This window comes from Hyperolius riggenbachi, chromosome 1 (assembly GCF_040937935.1).
Source record: "Hyperolius riggenbachi isolate aHypRig1 chromosome 1, aHypRig1.pri, whole genome shotgun sequence".
Lineage (NCBI taxonomy): Eukaryota > Metazoa > Chordata > Amphibia > Anura > Hyperoliidae > Hyperolius > Hyperolius riggenbachi.
Genome location: NC_090646.1, coordinates 229,391,831 through 229,413,777, shown reverse-complemented (window position 1 = coordinate 229,413,777; position 21,947 = coordinate 229,391,831). Strand labels below are relative to the sequence as shown.

The 21,947-nt window shown below is 42.6% G+C and overlaps 1 protein-coding gene across 4 annotated transcripts in view; it reads left to right on the top strand.

Annotated features, from left to right (window-relative positions):
- The window catches only part of SGMS2 (sphingomyelin synthase 2), a 75,197-nt gene that overhangs the window by 40,742 nt on the left and 12,508 nt on the right, over nucleotides 1-21,947 (top strand). For 2 of the 4 annotated variants that reach the window (XM_068270591.1, XM_068270599.1), the window contains exons 2-3: nucleotides 17,151-17,721; nucleotides 21,271-21,388. In XM_068270591.1, the coding sequence (XP_068126692.1) occupies nucleotides 17,267-17,721; nucleotides 21,271-21,388 (573 nt within the window). In that variant the 5' untranslated portion in view covers nucleotides 17,151-17,266. Of the gene's footprint in view, nucleotides 1-684; nucleotides 754-15,108; nucleotides 15,180-17,150; nucleotides 17,722-21,270; nucleotides 21,389-21,947 lie in introns of those variants that run through there. The other 2 variants (XM_068270583.1, XM_068270608.1) reach the window with 2 other exon arrangements.

Below are 21,947 nucleotides of genomic sequence, written 5' to 3'. Positions count from 1 at the left end.
ACAGGTCACTAGTGCAAGGAAGTAGAGATCTCACCGGACTCCCACCACTAAGCCTACCACCATCAACCACGTGCCCACCCCCCCTTAGCGGATGGTAAAAGAAGAGCTGGTGGTGAAGGGGGGGGGGGGGGGTGGTCAGGGGGCATGGATGATAAAGAAAAAGGGTTGGAAAGGGTTAAAATGCACCCAGCAAGCCTTAAGGTACGTACACACGCCTGATATTTCTGTACGACTTGTTGTTCAAACGACCGTTAGACTGATAGCAGCAGTTTTGACTGATCCACTTGGCGGATCCGTGGACTAACTGTCATTCAAACGACTGTAGTTTGACGTTAACCACTTAAAGAGAACCTGTACTGAGTAAAAATATTTAAAATAAACACATGAGGTAACTTCAAATGAAAATTACAGAGATACCTTGCCATCAGTTCCTCTCAGAAGCTCACCATTTTCTTCTGACAATAATCCCTTCCAGTTCTGACAATATTTTGTCAGATCTGAAATATATCAGTTGCTGTCAGTAAAATATCAGTTGCTGTCAGTTATAGCTGAGAGGAAAACTGATGTGCCCAGTAATGTTCATGTTTCCCTATGGCTTAAGTGGGCGATGTTACAGTTTAACTGTGTGCTGACCAGAAAGCTGTTATGGGTAATGGCTATTTTCAAAATGGAGGAAGGAAAATTCCCTTGATCACAGTGAACAAATAGGACGCAGGACAGGAGAAAGACACTGAGGAGTAGACTACATGGAAGGTAAGTATGACTTGTGTATGCTTATTTTTACTTTTATTTTCAGTACAGGTTTTCTTTAAGGACTGCAGTCATAAAACCCCGTAACCTCCTTAGCGGTAACCCCGTGTGTGACACGGGGTAAGCCGCCGGAGGGTGCCGCTCAGGCCCTGCTGGGCCGATTTACTTAATTTTTTTTTGCTGGACGCAGCTAGCACTTTGCTAGCTGCGCCAGCACCCCGATCGCCGCCGCCGCGCGCCCGATCGCCGCTATCCGGTGCGGCGCGCGGCCCCCCCCCCCCAGACCCCGAGCGCTGCCTGGCCAATCAGTGCCAGGCAGCGCCGAGGGGTGGATCGGATCTCCCAATGACGTCGCTGACGTCGGTGACGTCATTCCGCCCCGTCGCCATGGCGACGGGGGAAGCCCTCCAGGAAATCCCGTTCTTTGAACGGGATTTCCTGATCGCCTATCGCCGGAGGCGATCGGCGGGGCTGGGGGGATGCCGCTGAGCAGCGGCTATCATGTAGCGAGCCCTCGGCTCGCTACATGATTTAAAAAAAAAATAATTAAAAAAAAACTGCTGCGCTGCCCCCTGGCGGTATTTTTCATACCGCCAAGGGGGTTAAGGACCAGAGCCTCTTTTTCCATTCAGACCACTGCAGCTTTAACGGTTTATTGCTCGGTCATACAACCTACCACCTAAATGAATTTTACCTCCTTTTCTTGTCACTAATACAGCTTTCTTTTGGTGCGATTTGATTGCTGCTGTGAGTTTTACTTTTTATTATATTCATCAAAAAAGACATGAATTTTGTCAAAAAAATGACTTTTTTTACTTTCTGTGCTGACATTTTTCAAATAAAGTAAAATTTCCTATACATTTGAGCGCGAAAGTTATTCTGCTACATGTCTTTGATAAAAAAAACAACCATTCAGTGTATATTTATTGGTTTGGATAAAAGTTATAGCGTTTACAAACTATGGTGCAAAAAGTGAATTTCCCCATTTTGAAGCATCTCCGAATTTTCTGACTCCCTGTCATGTTTCATGAGGTGCTAAAATTCCAGGATAGTATAAATACCCCCCAAATGACCCCATTTTGGAAAGAAGACATCCCAAAGTATTCACTGAGAGGCATGGTGAGTTCATAGAAGATTTAATTTTTTGTCACAAGTTAGCGGAAAATGACACTTTGTGACAAAAAAAAGGGAAAAAAAAGTTTCCATTTCTTCTAACTTGCGACAAAAAAAAAATGAAATATGCCACGGACTCACCATGCCCCTCTCTGAATACCTTGAAGTGTCTACTTTCCAAAATGGGGTCATTTGTGGGGTGTGTTTACTGTCCTGGCATTTTGGGGGGTGCTAAATTGTAAGCACCCCTGTAAAGCCTAAAGGTGCTCATTGGACTTAGGGCCCCTTAGCGCACCTAGGTTGCAAAAAAGTGCCACACATGTGGTATTGCCCTACTCAGGAGAAGTAGTATAATGTGTTTTGGGGTGTATTTTTACACATAACCATGCTGGGTGGGAGAAATATCTCTGTAAATGACAATTTTTTGATTCTTTTTACACACAATTGTCCATTTACAGAGATATTTCTCCCACTCAGCATGGGTATGTGTAAAAATACACCCCAAAACACATTATACTACTTCTCCTGAGTACGGCGATACCACATGTGTGGCACTTTTTTGCACCCTAACTGCGCTAAGGGGCCCAAAGTCCAATGATTACCTTTAGGATTTCACAGGTCATTTTGCGACATTTGGTTTCAAGACTACTCCTCACGGTTTAGGGCCCCTAAAATGCCAGGGCAGTATAGGAACCCCACAAATGACCCTATTTTAGAAAGAAGACACCGCAAGGTATTCCGTTAGGAGTATGGTGAGTTCATAGAAGATTTTATTTTCTGTCACAAGTTAGCGGAAATATGACACTTTGTGAAAAAAAAAACAATTAAAATCAATTTCCGCTTACTTGTGACAAAAAATAAAATATTCTATGAACTCACCATACTCCTAACCTAATACCTTGGGGTGTCTTCTTTCTAAAATGGGGTCATTTGTAGGGTTCCTATACTGCCCTGGCATTTTAGGGGCCCTAAACCGTGAGGAGTAGTCTTGAAACCAAATGTCGCAAAATGACCTGTGAAATCCTAAAGGTACTCATTGGACTTTGGGCCCCTTAGCGCAGTTAGGGTGCAAAAAAGTGCCACACATGTGGTATCGCCGTACTCAGGAGAAGTAGTATGATGTGTTTTGGGGTGTATTTTTACACATACCCATGCTGAGTGGGAGAAATATCTCTGTAAATGGACAATTGTGTGTAAAAATAATCAAAAAATTGTCATTTACAGAGATATTTCTCCCACCCAGCATGGGTATGTGTAAAAATACACTCCAAAACACATTATACTACTTCTCCTGAGTACGGCAATACCACATGTGTGGCACTTTTTTGCAACCTAGGTGCGCTAAGGGGCCTAACGTCCTATTTACAGGTCATTTTGAGACATTTGGATTCTAGACTACTCCTCACGGTTTAGGGCCCCTAAAATGCCAGGGCAGTATAGGAACACCACAAGTGACCCCATTTTAGAAAGAAGACACCCCAAGGTATTCTGTTAGGAGTATGGTGAGTTCATAGAAGATTTTTTTTTTTGTCACAAGTTAGCGGAAATTGACACTTTGTGAAAAAAACCCAATACAAATCAAGTTCCGCTAACTTGTGACAAAAAATAAAATCTTCTATAAACTCACCATACTCCTAACGGAATACCTTGGGGTGTCTTCTTTCTAAAATGGGGTCACTTGTGGGGTTCCTATACTGCCCTGACATTTTAGGGGCCCTAAACCGTAAGGAGTAGTCTTGAACCCAAATGTCACAAAATGACCTGTGAAATCCTAAAGGTACTCATTGGACTTTGAGCCCTTTAGCGCAGTTAGGCTGCATAAAAGTGCCACACATGTGGTACTGCCGTGCTCAGAAGAAGTAGTATAATGTGTTTTGTGGTGTATTTTTACATATACCCATGCTGGGTGGGAGAAATATCTCTGTAAATGACATATATTAGATTTTTTTTACCCACAATTGTCCATTTACAGAGATATTTCTCCCACCCAGCATGGGTATGTGTAAAAATACACCCCAAAACACATTATACTACTTCTCCTGAGTACGGCGATACCACATGTGTGACACTTTTTTGCAGCCTAGGTGCGCTAAGGGACCCAACATCCTAATCACAGGTCCTTTTGAGGCATTTGTTTTCTAGACTACTCCTCACGGTTTAGGGACCCTAAAATGCCAGGGCAGTATAGGAACGCCACAAGTGACCCCATTTTAGAAAGAAGACACCCCAAGGTATTCCGTTAGGTGTATGGCGAGTTCAATGAAGATCTTATTGTTTGTCACAAGATAGTGAAAAATGAAACTTTGTGAAAAAACAATAAAAATAAATTTCCGCTAACTTTTGACAAAAAATAAAATCTTCTATGAACGCTTCATACACCTAACAGAATACCTTGGGGTGTCTTTTTTCTAAAAAGGGGTCACTTGTGGAGTTCCTATACTGCCCTGGCATTTTACGGCCCAAAACCATGAGTAGTCTGGAAACCAAATGTCTCAAAATGACTGTTCAGGGGTATAAGCATCTGCAAATTTTGATGGCAGGTGGTCTATGAGGGGGCGAATTTTGTGGAACCGGTCATAAGCAGGGTGGCCTCTTACATGACAGGTTGTATTGGGCCTGATCTGATGGATAGGAGTGCTAGGGGGGTGACAGGAGGTGATTGATTGGGTGTCTCAGGGGGTGGTTAGAGGGGAAAATAGATGCAATCAATGCACTGGGGAGGTGATCAGAAGGGGGTCTGAGGGGGATCTGAGGGTTTGGCCGAGTGATCAGGAGCCCACACGGGGCAAATTAGGGCCTGATTTGATGGGTAGGTGTGTTAGGGGGTGACAGGTGGTGACAGGAGGTGATTGATGAGTGTCTCAAGGTGTGATTAGTGGGGGGAATAGATGCAAGCAATGCACTGGCGACGTGATCAGGGCTGGGGTCTGAGGGCGTTCTGAGGGTGTGGGCGGGTGATTGGGTGCCCTAGGGGTCTAATCTGATGGGTAGCAGTGACAGGGGCTGATTGATGGTTGATCAGTGGGTGATCAGTGGGTGATTAGATGGCAGAACAGATGTAAACAATGCACTTTGGAGGTGATCTGAGGGTAGGTCTGGGGCAATCTGATGGTGTGGGTGGGTGATCAGATTGCCCGCAAGGGGCAGGTTAGGGGCTGATTAATGGGTGGCAGTGACAGGGGGTGATTGATGGGTGGCAGTGACAGGGGGTGATTGATGGGTGATTGATAGGTGATTGACAGGTGATCAGTGGGTTATTACAGGGAAGAACAGATGTAAATATTGCACTGGCGAATTGATAAGGGGGGGGTCTGAGGGCAATCTGAGCGTGTGGGGCGGGTGATTGGGTGCCCGCAAGGGGCAGATTAGGGTCTATTCTGATGGGTAACAGTGACAGGTGGTGATAGGGGGTGATTGATGGGTAATTAGTGGGTGTTTACAGGAGAGAATAGATGTAAACACTGCACTTGGGAGGTGATCTGACGTCGGATCTGCGGGCGATCTATTGGTGTGGGTGGGTGATCAGATTGCCCGCAAGGGGCAGGTTAGGAGCTGATTGATGGGTGGCAGTGACAGGGGGTGATTGATGGGTGGCAGTGACAGGGGGTGATTGACAGGTGATCAGTGGGTTATTACAGGGAAGAACGGATGTAAATAATGCACTGGCGAATTGATAAGGGGGGTCTGAGGGCAATCTGAGCGTGTGGGCGGGTGATTGGGTGCCCGCAAGGGGCAGATTAGGGTCTAATCTGACGGGTGGTGATAGGAGGTGATTGATGGGTGATTGATGGGTAATTAGTGGGTGTTTAGAGTAGAGAACAGATGTAAACACTGCACTTGGGAGGTGATCTGATGTCGGATCTGCGGGCGATCTATTGGTGTGGGTGGGTGATCAGATTGCCCGCAAGGGGCAGATTAGGGGCAGATTGATGGGTGGCAGTGACAGGGGGTGATTGATGGGTGATTGACAGGAGATTGGCAGGTGATTGACAGGTGATCAGGGGGATAGATGCATACAGTACACGGGGGGGGGGGGGGGTCTGGGGAGAATCTGAGGGGTGGGGGGTGATCAGGAGTACCCAGGGGGCAGTTTAGGGACTAAAAAAAAAATAGCGTTGATAGATAGTGACAGGGAGTAATTGATGGGTGATTAGGGGGGTGATTGTGTGCAAACAGTGGTCTGGGGGGTGGGCAGGGGGGGTCTGAGGGGTGCTGTGGGCGATCAGGGGGCAGGGGGGGGCAGATCAGTGTGTTTGGGTGCAGACTAGGGTGGCTGCAGCCTGCCCTGGTGGTCCCTCGGACACTGGGACCACCAGGGCAGGAGGCAGCCTGTATAATACACTTTGTAAACATTACAAAGCGTATTATACGCTTCCTATCCGGCGATCGTCGGGTTAACAACCCGCCGGCGCTTCCGATTGGTCGGCGGGTTGACGTCGCGGGTGGGCGGAGCCTATTGCCGGCGGATGCGCGCGCATCCCAGCGCGCGATCCCCGGCAAAACAGTGCTCCAGGACCTGACGCCATTCTGCGTTACGTGGTCCTGGGGCTGCCACTTTGCCGCCGCCAATATGAAGTAGGCGGTCGGCAAGTGGTTAATAGACTTTTAAACAGCAAGTCGTTTGATCAGTCATTTGATCTAGTCCATTGTTCTATTAAGTCCATTGACCAACCAAACAACATGTAAATTAACTGGAATTAGCATTTCAAATGTTTTGACATCTGTGTGTACAACTACTTTTTGTTTTGATGACAAGTCGTTCAAACGTCCTGTTTGAACCACAAACAGGTATAAAATCAGGTGTACGCACCTTAATGTATAGATGTGACTCTCTGTGTAAACGAAAACCAAGGAAACATATGTAAAATAATGTTTACAAAAAATTTAGATCTGAGGTAAAGGGATTTTAAAAGCATTACTTGAACCATTTCCGGAAGTGCTCTTTTGAAATCTACGCTCTGTTTTGAGAATCTACGCTCTGTTTTGTGACTCTTATACCATAGATTTCAATATCCGGGCTCCATGCGTTCCCGTCTCTATCCCACTTCTGCTGCTACTAGACACACCTGTTCCATTTTATTGGCTCCTGTCCCTTTGATCACTGTGAACCAATCACAGTGATCACTGTGAACCAATCACAGTGATCACTGTATAAAAATAGAAAAAAATGTTCCGGTCCTCAAGGGGCTAGAGCAGGCATGGGCAAACTTGCCCCTCCAGCTGTTAACCAGTTCACCCCCAAGGGTTTTTACTCTAACGGACCAGAGCAATTTTCACTTGTCAGTGCTCTTCCGTTTTATTCCCTAATAACTTTATTACTACTTATCACAAGAAAATGATCTATACCACCACCAATTAGGCTTTCTGTGGGTAGTACATTTTGCTAAGAATTTTTTTATCCTAAATGCGTTTTAATGGGAAAAAAACAAAAAATTTAAAAAAAATTACTATTTTTCCGTTTTCAGCCATTATAGTTTTAAAATTAAACATTCTTGTGTGGTTAAAACAAACACATTTTATCTGTTTGCGGTCGCATCCATTCACTCCAGGCAGTGCGATTGGGTAGAGGACCGCTTGGTCCTCTTCCCCAATCACTCAGCACAGGATCCCAACGGTAATGGCGGCGGTAGCGGCGCGCACACGTGCGGAGCGGCGGCGGGAACGCGTGACGTATTAAAACGTCATGTTGCCATTAACAGGCAAAAGCATGACGTTTTAATACGATACATTGCCGTTAAATGGTTAAGGAACTACAAGTCCCACAATGCATTGCAGGAGTCTTACAGCCACAGTCATGACTCATAAAGGCAAATGCATTGTGGGACTTGTAGTTCCTTAACAGCTGGAGGGCCAAGTTTGCCCATGCCTGGGCTAGAGCCACCCTAACTGGAATCAGTCACTTTTTATACTTCGACTAAAAGTAAGATTCTTGCAATATTTACTAGCATATTCACCCTGCCAAAACCAAGAGCTGAGTCACATAAATAGACTATGAAAATAAGGATAAGAAAATCATACATTTACATTACTAACTCATATTAGGAACTCCTTATTAATTTATTAGCATATATATATATATATATATATATATATATATATATATATATATATATATATATATTTATATACACTGAGATTTTTTGGCCGAAAATTGTCTTCTTATTTAAAACTTCAGTTTATGTTCAGATCAGTGCAGAGAGTGCAGCAAAGTGATCTATAGATGTTAGATGTAAGTTGGAAATGAATGCTAACCCCACATGTATTCTTTTTTTCTGGCCAATTTGATCAACCTGATTGAATTGTTTGTACCCAACAAATCCAATCAATTCATCTTCCAACAATTTCAGGCAGTTTATCAATTGGAATTGTATTTGGACAATCTCCATGCAAGGTAGTGAGGAAAGGAGCAGTGGTCACATTAGCATAAAAGTGCAACTTGTGGTTTGATCCATGCTCAATAGATGTCTGCTATTATGCATGGTACAGAGGGGTTCAAGGTGTCAGACTTTGTCTAATGCTGGGGATACGCGGTACGTTTCTGTACCGTGTATCGACCAGCTGATCCGGCCAGCTGATAATATTCAGCTGGCCCGATCATGCCGCTCGACCCGCGCCCGCTCGATTCCCGCTGGCGGACAATGGCAGGGAATCAATCGGTGATAAGGAAGCGCCGGCGGGGACGAGCGGCGATCGATCCGCGCACTCGCGGACGAGCGGGGATGCGCCGGCATCTAGCAACTGGCTCGATCCAGCGCATAAAACGAGCCGTGTATGCATGGCATAACACTTTGATTGACATAGACTGATGCCATGCCAGACTAGATCTGGCAACGGCGCCCATAGTGAGGATCCCAAATGCGTCCATGTAATATTTAAATTAAGTGGCACAGCAGCAGAGAATGGGGCTGGCGGAGATCAAAGTGTTGGACTTATTGTGCCCATAGACGGTACAATAAAATAGTTCGATTTTCCCATTTATTTGACCAAAACGATCGAATTGAATGAAAGTTGAAAAGAGTCTTTTTTTTCCTATCAAGAAAAACAAACTATTATCCCATTTTTTCTATAAAAATCCGATCAGACATGTTGGAAAAATCTTTATATTTGGAATAATTGAACAAAATTATGTAATCAGAAAAAAATGTAATAATTGTACCATGTACCATGTATGGGTACCTTAAGTCCGACAATTTGATCTATAGAGGCTGACGCAGCGGCTCTGGCAGCAGCCATGGTTTCCTGTGTCGTATTAAAGGTGGCCACACACCATACAATTTTTTAAATATCTGTTCAATTTAAGAATTGCAATCAATTTTATTGACTGGTTGTATTTCAAAAATATGACCAATGTTCCACACACGTATGTTAAATTTTTCCTCAGTTATGATAAAAATGATTGGAAACTCTGACAAAATTGCTAGGGTGTGTATATTAATAAATTGACAATCCAACACACACCATACAATCTTTAGAAAGATTAAAGAAAAATATCTGGCATTCTGGATCGATAAAAATCGAAGAAAACGGGAAATCCAATTGGATTTTTCAGGCGAATGAAAAAAAAAGCTTTCGATTTTTTCGATCATTTTATCGAATTACCGTAAAATCGGATCATTTTATTGTATCGTGTGTGGCCACCTTAAGTCTGACATTGGTCAGACAAGTCAAACATTTACTGCCATATACCTGGTTTTACTAGTATCTCACTTTTGGGACACTGCACTCCAGAGCTCAAGCACCACTGCTTTATGAATGCAGTGGCATTGTAGTGCGGTGTAGTAGAAGGTGCTGTACAGTGAAATCTCACATGTTTCCAAGTGTGCATGACTTGTTATGAGCGTTATGATTGTTTTAGGGGAAAATGCTTGTGGCACATGTTCAGTGAGATAGAGCAGGTTTTCCATATTTGTGATTTTCCTCTCCTGGTCTGATGCCAGAATCACTCCTAGGAGACTGACCTGTGTAGACTTCAGGGACTTTCACCTGCCTCTTGCTTTGTTGTTATGGTTACAGGAAGCTCTTACTTAGTTAAACTAAGGTTCATCCCATGCACTGTACACACTTGTCTTGTTTGTATTACAATAAACCCCTTAAAGCTGCTGCCATGGCACAATAGGTTTAACAGGGTTATGTTACTACTAATAATATTTCACATCCAAACTAAGATCTGATATTGTCACACCTTCACATAGTCAGTGGAATGTGCATTCTCCAGCTAGCTGCTTGATTCAGCCGGATATGAAGTGCTGATGACAGATATACAGTATCACCAAACTCTGTACGTAAATTACTTAATGCAAAATAAAGTATGTTAAAGTGGACTCCTAGACTTTTTGTAAGTTTTAGCTTTGGACAGTCGGGAAGAGTTAGATCCTCTACAAAGTTTTATCGCTTTCTATGACCCAATGGATAAGATTGACCTGCTGCATGGATGTGTGTGTATGTTTGGGGTGTATGTTTAGCAATAAAGAGGGATTCTAAACTTTACCCCAGTGTTATGGGTGGAGTTCTACTTTAATACAATTACATGCCAAGCATAGTCTAGACCAGTGTTTCTCAAACCTGTCCTCGTGACTTCCCAACGGTGCATGTTTTGCAGGTAACCTCACCTATGCACAGGTGGGGTAATTAGTGTTTCACCTACATGGAATCCACCTAGCTGAGACACTAATTACCCCACCTGTGCATAGGGGAGGTTGCCTGCAAAACATGCACCGTTGTGGAAGTCACGAGGACAGGTTTGAGAAACACTGGTCTAGGGATGCCCTTACATGGTTTCCATGTATCTGATTCCTTGAAGTGACTGGCATACTTGGAGTTACATACAGTATAATTTCCCTGGCTCTGACAGCTATGTGTTTTCAGTCCAAGCTTTGAGGGTATCTCCCTGCAGATTGTCTGCTTTCGCTAACAGTTCATATTTTTCATGCTAGTTGAATACTTCTTAGGGTTAGAAACTATTCCACACCACCAGCCACCACACCAAGCATACATAATACCCTGTCTCCAGGGAAAATATTATTTCCAATCTAAGTTTAGCATAATTCCCCTGGTGCTCAATATAATATCCCTGCTATCAAAACCCAGCATAATCTCCTAAATACTATTTCACCCACGCCAATCCTACCACACATTCTTTCTTCCCTGTGCTACAATAAATGCTATCCTCCCTCCAAACCAGCCTTCCCTACAAACCTTAAAGGGTACCTGAAGTGACGTGACATGATGAGATAAACATAGGTACATGTAATTGTAGCCCTACTAAGAAATTGTCTGAAATCCCTTTCTATTTTTCAGTGCAGGAAGAATAAAAAAAAAACTAGAGTTGTTATCAATGTAAATGATCTTGTTGAACAGCTTCTCAAATCCAGTCCGGTTTCCTGAAAAGTAAATAGAAGTCCAAACAGCTAAGAAACAGTGAAAGAAAGCTTCCAATAAGTTTTTTTTTTTTTTGCTGGAAAGTTCAAAGGGTCATTACTTCTATTTGTTTTTTTTATAGCGAGTGGAGTAGAGCCCTTATTGCTACATCACCTGTCATCTTACAGTAATCACTATGACTTGAAATGCTGTCTCTTGCTCTGAGCTGTCACTGTACATAGAGAGATGGAATTTGCCAGTGCAAATGTTTGTGAAATGGCAGATACATTATAGGTGAAACACTATAGCCTTCTTTCCATAACTAGTCTGGTCACATACTGTGGAATCCTTACTATTGAATATATGTGAAACTATGTGACTTACAATTAATAACCGTAGTTACGGTACTTTGATTGTTGAGAGATTCAAATGGTTCACACGCTACCACAGAGTTTAAAGTGAAACCATGTCCAAGAATTGAACTTTATCCCAATCAGTAGCTGATACCCCCTTTCACATGAGAAATCTATTCCTTTTCACAAACGGATCACCAGGGGGCTCTGTATGGCTGATATTGTGGTGAAACCCCTTCCACAGGAAACTGTGAGGACCATGGTCCTGGCAGTTTCCTGTCTGTGAACCTCATTGCATTGTGGGAAATAGCTGTTTACAGCTGTTTCCAACTGCCAAAAAAGCAAGCAGCAGGCACTTCCACTGACATCACTTGCCAGCAGTAAAAATGTCAAACCAAAAGAGAACAAACGGTTGGCACTACAGCGGTATGACATGCATTGATCAGTTTCAGAAACATGCAGTATGCACAGGAGGACTTAAATACACCTCTTCTCTGGAACCTCTTCAGCGCGCTCAAGCCGAGACATCATGTAGCAAGCAAACAAAGAAAGCAGGAAAGCTGGCACTGCTGCAAGTGTTCAATTTATTGTAGCATAGGTAAAGTGCAAACGTGCAACATTTTGCAAAAGGGGCATGGAATAAAACACATACCCTTGTGAGAGGAGGCGTAGGTGGTGGTGGGTGCTGGGCACAGGATGCCTGACAGCCGTTTCGCGCTAAACAGCTCTTCTACGGAGGCTGCCTCACCATGTGATAAATGTCAGAATGTAAATTAGGGAGAGGAAAGCTTTTACAATGGGCAAACACTGACTAAATCATTTATACATAATTATTGTAAAAATTAAGCACTTTTTTATTACATTATTTTCACTGGAGTTCCTCTTTAACTGTATAATGATATTTACAGAACCATATTAGACATCAATGTAACATTTATATATGTTGACCACATAGTGCTGATTTTATCTGCCCCTTAGAAAGGTTGTTTGCAATAGTGATTCTGTATCAAACATTTTAGAGTTTCATTTCCTTTTCATTGCTCAGACTCATTGTAAAGCATCAGATATTAAAATGTATGGTGCCACTGTTCATACAAAAATAGTAGTCACCTGCTATGATCTCTCCTACATACGTATATAGCTGTAACAAAATATGAATAAGGCTTGATAATGCTCTGCATATTCCTGCATCTATTGAAGACTATATACAATGGAATTAAGACCCGTCCTTTTGCTATTTTGAGCAACAAGGATAATTGCAACTCTAGAAGATGAATAGACACCAAAGAGGAAATGTACTAGTCACTAGTCAGTACAGAAATACAGTCATGAAATTCTGAAACAGCAAGCAAAGTATGCATTTAAATAGTTGATGATAACACTATCACAATGTACATCACCACTCCTCACACTGACTTTAATGCATCTGTAGCCCGACTCTATCTTTAATCCTTCATCAGCCAAAGTACTATACTTGAGACTCAGCACCTGAACTGAAATGTGACAGTATGTGATGAGATAAACATTTGTTTGTACAGTCCCAAGCCTACATAGAACTAGACTGTGTTAGATTTTTTTTTCACTGTAAAGATTAAGAATCCATGTGTATCCTATGCATGAAAGTTTCTCTCTGCAGCCAGAGAAACATTTCTGAGTGCAGAGAACAGTTCAATAGTTTAAATGGGAGCTATAAAATACTATAAACTGATATTATTCACCTGACACAAATAAAAAACTCTTTGATTTTTAGCTTTTAAATAAAAAATAAGTTTGATTCCAGTAAAGTCCTATGTATGTTACTTTTTGTTTTACTTTGCTGTGTGTATAAACTACGGTATGTTCACTCCGTGGTGTCTTTGTGTGTCCTATCTTGCACTAAAGAAATGTTTGCGCCAAGTCCAATTCCGGGCATGTCCCAGTTGTGCTTGGCGAATAAAAATGATTCTGATTTAGAAGTAGGACTAAAGATTTAGTAGGTGCTTCATTAGTTTATTTTCATTTCAGGTCTGCTTTAGCACACCATAACTTAATATATATATATATTAGATGGCTATACCTGGGGGTACCTAAGTGCCCCCATAAACTCTATACGGGGCACTTGGAGCTTTGCCCCCCTTTCCACCCCTGTTTTTACCTGCAGGGCACATGCTCTGTCCATTCTTGCTCCCCTTTGGTCTGCGCTCCCCCACAGGTGCCTTAGCCGGGAGTGTCCTAGGCATGTATGGTTACAAATGTTTCTGAACTATGCAAGCCCAGAATGCTCCCGGGCCCGGCTGCTGTGCATAGCCATTTGGGAGTGCCATTGAAGAAGGTGCGCAGAGAGGACAGAGCATGCTTTGAGTGTGGGATTAATGAGAGGCTGGCAAATCTGAGTGGCCACAGAGTTTATGAAGGCCTGAAAGAAGCCCCAGGTATTGCCACTTTGTATATGGTTTAGTCCAAGCACATATACTCCATATACTTTTTCCATCACAGTTTAGTAACTGTTGCATCACTTAATGGCGTGCAGGTTATAATCTCTATATACGATTCTAATCATTTGACAGATAAAAAGAATAATATCTTTCACGCTCCATATATACTGTATAATTATGTTTTTGCTATGATTATCTTTGCTATGATTATCTTACCTGCCAAACCTATTTAAATTACAAATTAAACAATTGTTTCACATACATTATAATTCACATACCACCTTCAGTAATGAGATACGGCTCTGTAGTATAGCAATTGGACTGCATACACAGTATGTGGGGATTAATTGCTGAGATGAAACCGGAAAAAATAACTCGATCTGATTCCTAAGCATTGCAATAGGAATGGATAATGTGCCATTAGCTTCACTGGTGGGTTAATCTGGTGGGAAAAGATGGAGCCAGACAAACAATTTGGCTTCAGCAGCTGTGAATGAGATAATTATCAGTGCACTGCTTAGGCTTGTTTTTCTTTGCAGATTCTATCCTACATCAGATATAGAGAACACATACATCTCATATTTATAAGTTTAAAATATAATCCGATGAGGCTGGCACCAAAAATAAGTAAAAACAGTTCTTTATTTAAATGTCATTAAAATAACATTTTGTCAGATTTACAGTAAAAGGTAACAATAATGAGAGTCATTCGGCTCACCCTACATCCAACTTACCGACAAAGTAGTAATACGTACACTCTCTGCCCTGCCGTTGGCCACCTACTCTCATTATATTACTGTAATGATCCGGTCAGCTGCCTGCGCAGGCAGGCAGCTTTTCGACCACTGTTCAGATCTGCATTCTGCAGGTCTCTGGAAAAGAGACCTTTTGTCAGTTTTGCAGCTTGCTGCTGCTGAGGAATTTGCATACGTTTGTCATGCAAATTGCCTAGCCACATCCTTTGTAGGCTGGCTCTATATATACTATGTGATTCCACAGTACTTCGCTGGTCATAAGGGTTTGTCCTGTGAAACACTCCTGGAGTGTCAGCCATGCTTATTGTTTAAAGATTAGCTTAGAGTAATTCCTGGGACTGCACTAGGCATCCTTGCTAGAGCAGTCAGGATTGTATTATTTGTATTGCCTGTTCTGTCTGTCTGTGGGGTGCTAACCAGAGCAGCGGTTGTTACTGGTAGGTCCTTCTGTTCATCTGTCTGTCTGGGAGTATAGCTGGAGCAGTGGTTGCTACCAGCTATCTGTTCTGTTTGTCTTGCTCGGATCGCGCTGGCCTCTGGCGGTAGCGGCTGTGGATCCTTCTGATCTGCTTCTTGGAGTATAGCTGGAGCAGCGGTTGCTACCAGCTATCTCATCACCCTGTTTCGATACTTGGATCGCACTCATTCTGGCGGTAAGAGCAGTGGATCCTGCTAGCTCTGTTACTTTACCTGGATCGCACTCGCTCTGGCGGAAAGAGCAGTGGATCTTTCCTATCCTGTTTCCCGTTCATCTGTCTGTCTTGTCTGAGACGAACGCTTGCTGTAGCCTCGGTGAGGTAACCGTTAAGCAAGCGCTCGCGTTCTCTGTTTCATGTTTGGGTGGCGGGGGTTAGTTAGGCGTGCTTGTCTCTGTTGTGCTTAACACGCGGAGACCGCACAGTAAATGCGTTCGCTGTTGCGAATGAGTGCGGGGTTCGCGTTTAGTTAGCATTTTCCTTATCTTCTCATTGTATGATTTGCTGTGTCTTTGCTACTCTCATCCCCTGTCTTGCTTAAGCCTTGTGTCACCTCTGGCAATCGCCTCTCTCGCAATTGCGTTACTACTTTGTTTCTGCTGTTGTGTGTGCACCGTCGCGGGTTGGCGACTAGATTGGTGCACATACATACATTCTGTCCCTGTGCTCATCCTCATTCGCAATCACTTCCCTTGCGATTGCGTTCTCACTTGGTTTCCTCTGTTGTGTGTCCACCGTCGCAGGTTGGCGGCTAGATTGGTGGACATCCATACATTCCGCATCTGTACTTATTCAGTCTTGTGTCGCTGTTAGCAATCGCCATCTCTTGCGATTGCCTTCTCACCTTATCTTCATGGTTGTGTGTTCATGGTTGTGTGTTCATCGTTGCAGGTTGGCGACTAAATTGGTGCACACACATACATTCCTCCTCTGTGCTTATTCTGTCTTGTGCCGCTGTTAGCAATCGCCATCTCTTGCGATTGCCTTCTCACCTGATCTTCATGGTTGTGTGTTCATCGTCGCAGGGTGGCGACTAGATTGGTGGACACACATACCCTCTGTCGCTTTGATCTCTCTCTTTCAGGGCTATCTTGCCCTGCGTTTCTTCCCTTCGTACAATTCCTGTCTGGTGTCTGTGGCAGGGCAGAGGAGCTGTTCCTCTGCACTCCACAGCTCCACCTACCGACAGGAATTTCCCTCTACAGGTGCGTTGCACCTTTTGCTGGGTTCCCTCAAATTATACGCTTGTGGAAGATTTTCGCAGTGTCAGCGCACGTCCTGTGCGCTGATCACGGAGAGAATTCCCCGGTCGTTACAATTACATAGAACCACATGAACTGCACACCTATAGTGGAGCAGTGCTGGTGCAGGAACCCGTAGCAGCAGGCAATCCAGTATCCAAAAAAGGGGACCGCACACAGACTTTCGAGCACAATATGACTTTTATTGTTCCAATGCACACATACACAAAATATTATCATCACAACCAACGATTGTTTCGGGGCCTGGGACAGGTCCCCTTTATCAAGGCATAAACAGACAAAATATGTACAATGTACATGTACGATGTACATAATTTGTCTGTTTATGTCTTGATAAATGGGACCTGTGCCAGGTTCCAAAACAATCATCGGTTGTGACGATAATATGTTGTATATGTGTGCAGTGGGACAATAAGTCATATTGTGCCCAAAAAGTCTGTGTACGGACCCCTATTTTGGATACTACATTATATTACATGATGTAAACTAACTTCACAAAATACATAATGTTTATTAACAGAGCAGAGAATCCCCATACTTTCATTATTAGCGGCAGCTTTGGTAGGATGTCCCTTTTAGCTGTTTATTGCAAGACCCAAATGTTGCTGTTTCTTAGAAGATGTATTATGATATAATACTGTAGTAAACACACTTTTTTTCCTGCTTACAGATGATGCTATAGAAAGCCTGTGGCCTGTTTGTCATCCTTCAGCTGTACCAAATATTCATTTATTTTGGGATTTATTTTTTTACACAAAGAAACTATTCTCTCATACTGTTGTTCAAATGGAAACTATTGAGACTACAAATGTTGAAATACACCCAGAAGTTCCACGCAGTGAAACACAAAATGGCTTTCCAAGATCGATGTCTTCCAACAGTGAAGATAACAAGACTGCTAAGACCAAATGTAAAGGTCTACCCAATGGTTTACGAAAAGGAGCCAAGAAATATCCAGACTATATTCAGATCGCAATACCAGCTGACTCTAAAACCAAATTTCCACTAGAATGGTGGAAAACAGGCATTGCCTTTGTTTATGCTCTCTTCAATCTTGTCCTCACCACAGTCATGATCACCGTGGTTCATGAAAGAGTCCCTGCTAAGGAGATCAATCCTCCCTTGCCAGACAAGTTCTTTGACTATATTGACCGATTGTCATGGGCATTTACTGTATCAGAGATCAACGGAATGGTTCTAGCGGGTATTTGGCTAATTCAGTGGCTTTTCCTCAGATATAAGTAGGTACCGTTTCCGTTTCAGATGCTTCGTATAAAGCAATGCAAGCCTGTAATTCTTATGAAATGAACCAACAGATGGTAATTCTCATGACAGTTAGCAAGCATCATGCTGCACTTCCTCATGCAAGGCTTACTATAAGAATCACTGTTTGATTCAGTAACGTGCTCAGTAAAGAATGTTTCAAATGCAAGTACAGTTTTACAAAGGGAAGCAAGTTCTTCACAAAACAATGATCTTCATTAAAAGAATTTTGGTAAACCTCATTACAATATCTTACCATTGTCATAAACCAAAAAGAAAAAAAAGTCCAAGAAATTGCTGGCACTCAATGGACTGGTGCACTTTACCTTTGGTCCAAAGGCCACCTTGGTGCTCACAGTAATACGATTCACAATGTAGTAGTAGAAGGAAAAGCACTGGGCACCTAAGCTGAATGCTTTAGATTTATTCTAACAGGTACATAACAGGCATGGATGGGTAGTGATGCCTTTAATGTCTGTTATGTACCTGTTGCAATAAATGTAAAGCATTCAGCTTGGGTGCCCAGTGCTTTTCCTTCTACTACTACATCTTACCATTATCATAGATTCTGAGACAAGTGATCTGAATAAACACAGAAAAGTAATGCTAGTTACACATTACATTATTTGTTCGATAGATGCGTTCGATTGATAATTTCTATCATGTCCAATATTACTTTCGATCGTTTTACCGCTCAATTTCTCATAGAAGTGAATGGAAATTGATAAGAAAAGATAAGAGAATTGAGCGGGAAATCGAGCGTAGAAACAAATCGAAAATCGTTTGAAAGGGAAATCGACTAAAAAAACGCATTGTATGTTCTCAGCATAAGTGGGAACAGTTATATCTGCATAAGATTAGATAAGAAGAGTGAAGCAGAACAGAAACATGCCACTGCTGACACCCCTTTGTTTATCCTTCATCTCAGTAGAAATGAGTACGTAGTTTCTGTCACAGTAAACAATATAATTGCTGCTTGCATTGTTTACAAGGGGAAATCCTAGCTCAAGTTCCAGTCTCTGTGATATTTCCTTTTGATCAGTCTCTACACTAGACCTGTACCACACATAGCACTGCCGGAAGATGTTGTGTGCATCACACCTTTAATGCTGGGAAAACACCATGCAATTTTCTGTCAGATAGATGGGACGATAGATCATTTTAGATAGATAATGTCCGACAGGTCCGATCTGATTTCTGATCTTTTTTTAATCAAAATCAGATCGGACCTGTTGGAAATTATCGACCCATCTATCTGACTGAAAACTGCATGGTTCATTCTCAGCATTAGGGAGCATGCATCCGGGTTCTTAAGCTTTTTCAAACAAAGTTCATATAGCATGCCTCTAAACCAGGCATGGGCAAACTTGGCCCTCCAGCTGTTAAGGAACTACAAGTACCACAATGCATTGCAGGAGTCTGACAGCCACATTCATGACTCGTAAAGGCAAATGCATTGTGGGACTTGTAGTTTCGTAGCAGCTGGAGGGCCGAGTTTGCCCATGCCTGCGTCTAAACTGATGGAACAATTAAATTTAAAACTGACCATTTGGACAGTACAAGTAGGTTATGCGTAGAGATGTCGCGAACATCAAATTTTCCATTGTCGAAGTTGAACTTTCGGGAAAGTTCAAGTTCATGCAAACCACCATAGATTTCAATGGACAGGCAGATTTTAAAACCTACAAAGACTGTTTCTGGCCACAAAAGTGATGTGGAAAACTTGTTTCAAAGGGTCTAACACCTAGACAGGGGCAGGATCCATGCAGTCCCCCAAAAAATTACAAAGTTGATGCAGAGTCGGGTTTTAATCCCTAAAGGGCAGAAATCACAGTACATTCCTACATTGGTGGAATAAAGGGCTGCTTTTAAATGTCCAGAGTGGTAATGTAAAGGTTATGACCATTTCATACTGACAGACTAAATGCCGCATTTACCAAGATTGAGCGCAAACAAGTCTGTAAGGCCCTTCCGAGGACATCTAAAATAAAAAAAATCCACTTACCTGGGGCTTTGGACAGCCATAACCATCCGTCCTGTGCCCTCGCCGCAGCTCCGCTCCATGCTGGTGGTCCGGGGTCCCTCTCTGGCACAAGATGCCAACTGCATCTGCACGAGTGGCTCACTGAGTCGCGCTGACGTCATCCGACTGGCAGAACAGCCCGGATGAAGTCCGTGCGACTCAGTGAGCCGCACAGTGGAACGCAGCAAGATGGAGGAAGCCCGAGCTATTTTTTATTTTTTCCATCAGACCTTCCCCTTAAAGGGGCACTACAGCGAAACATTTTAAAATTTTAAATATGTGCAAACATATACAAATAAGATGTACACTTTTTCCAGAATAAAATGAGCCATAAATTACTTTTCTCCTATGTTGCTGTCACTTACAGTAGGTAGTAGAAATCTGACAGAAGTGACAGGTCTTGGACTAGTCCATCTCTTTATAGGGGATTCTAAGGGATATATTTATTTTACAAAAGCACTTAGTGAATGGCAGTTGCTCCCTCCAACTGCCAAAAACCTGTGTAGCGAGCAGGGAAGCTGGCCAGCATCATTGTTTAAATCCTTTTTAGGGAATATCTTTATAAAGAATAAAAGCCTTGCTAATAATCCCCTATGAAGAGATGGACTAGTCCAAAACCTGTCACTTCTGTTAGATTTCTACTACCTACTGTAAGTGACAGCAACATAGAAGAAAAGTAATTTATGGCTCCTTTTACTCTGGAAAAAGTGTACTTCTTATTTGTATATGTTTGCACATAATTTAAATTTTAAATTTGTTTGCCGTAGTGCCCCTTTAATTTGTGAACTCCTCCATGCTAACTAGTTAAGCGACCATTCAGCCCACAATTCATTATATCACTAGAAGTGGGCACAGGTGTGGGTCAGTGCCAGTGGGCTCTGTCTGTGGAGTATAAGACAGAAACTGAGATATGCAGTTGGTGAGGTCAAAACAATACAGTGATAATAACAGAGGCTGGGAGCAGTAGTGATAGTACCCTGCCTGTGTGTTATGTGGCACACAATTAGATATCACTAGAAGTGGGCACAGGTGTGGGTCAGTGCCAGCGGGCTCTGTCTGTGGAGTATCATACAGACACTGACATATGCAACAGTTCAAACACAATACAGTGAGAGTAACAGAGGCCCTGGAGTAATATTATGCTTATGTCTAATGTGACAGACATTTACAGTAGTGGGCACTGGGCACACCTCTTGGTGGGTGCCTGTGGGCTGTGGAGTGTCGCACACACACACACACACACACACACACACACACACACACACACACACACACACACACACACACAGCAGAAGAATGAAGTAGCCCTCAGAAGGACTGTTTGGGGTGCATTAATAAACAGGCCTAGCTAATGCTTTCCTTATCTCCAGCAAACTCCAGCAGTGTGAACTGGCGCTAAAGTTGTAACTACTCCATATATGGCAATGTAACCATTTTACTTATACCAATAACTCAGGAACAAATAAGCAAAGTTGTAACTGTGTTTTTCTATATTTATTTTCAGATCAATTGTAGGTCGAAGATTTTTTTTTATAATCGGGACTTTGTACCTGTACAGATGTATAACAATGTATGTTACAACCCTACCTGTGCCTAGTATGCATATCCAGTGTGCTCCAAAGGTAAGTTTATTTACAATGAAAGGAAAAGCTGTACAAATGCTTTAAATATATTATTAAACCTTTTCCCTTTAATCTACTAGTAAAATTTTCGGCTGACATGTCAAGCGAGGCTGACGAAATAATTAACTGAGCATTCACATTCCTTTCTCTATGTATTATAACACAACTTAGCAGACCGGTTACACTACTATCAGTGGTTTATTTTTAGAAAAATTAGTTTGCATTTAAAGGACAACTGAAGTGAGAAGAATATGGAGGCTGCCAGATTTATTTCATTTTTAAACAATACCAGTTGCCTGGCTGCCCTGCTGAACTATTTGGCTGCAGTAGTGCTGAATCACACCAGAAACAAGCATGCAGCTAATTTTGTCATATCTGACAATGTCAGAAACACCCGATCTGCTGCATGTTTATTCAGGATCTATGGCTAAAGTATTAGAGGCAGATGATCAGCAAGACAGCCAGGCAACTGGTATTATTTAAAAGGAAGTAAATACTTCAGTTGTTCACTCTCACTTCAGTTGTCCTTTAATAAACACATGGAATACATAGAATGTGT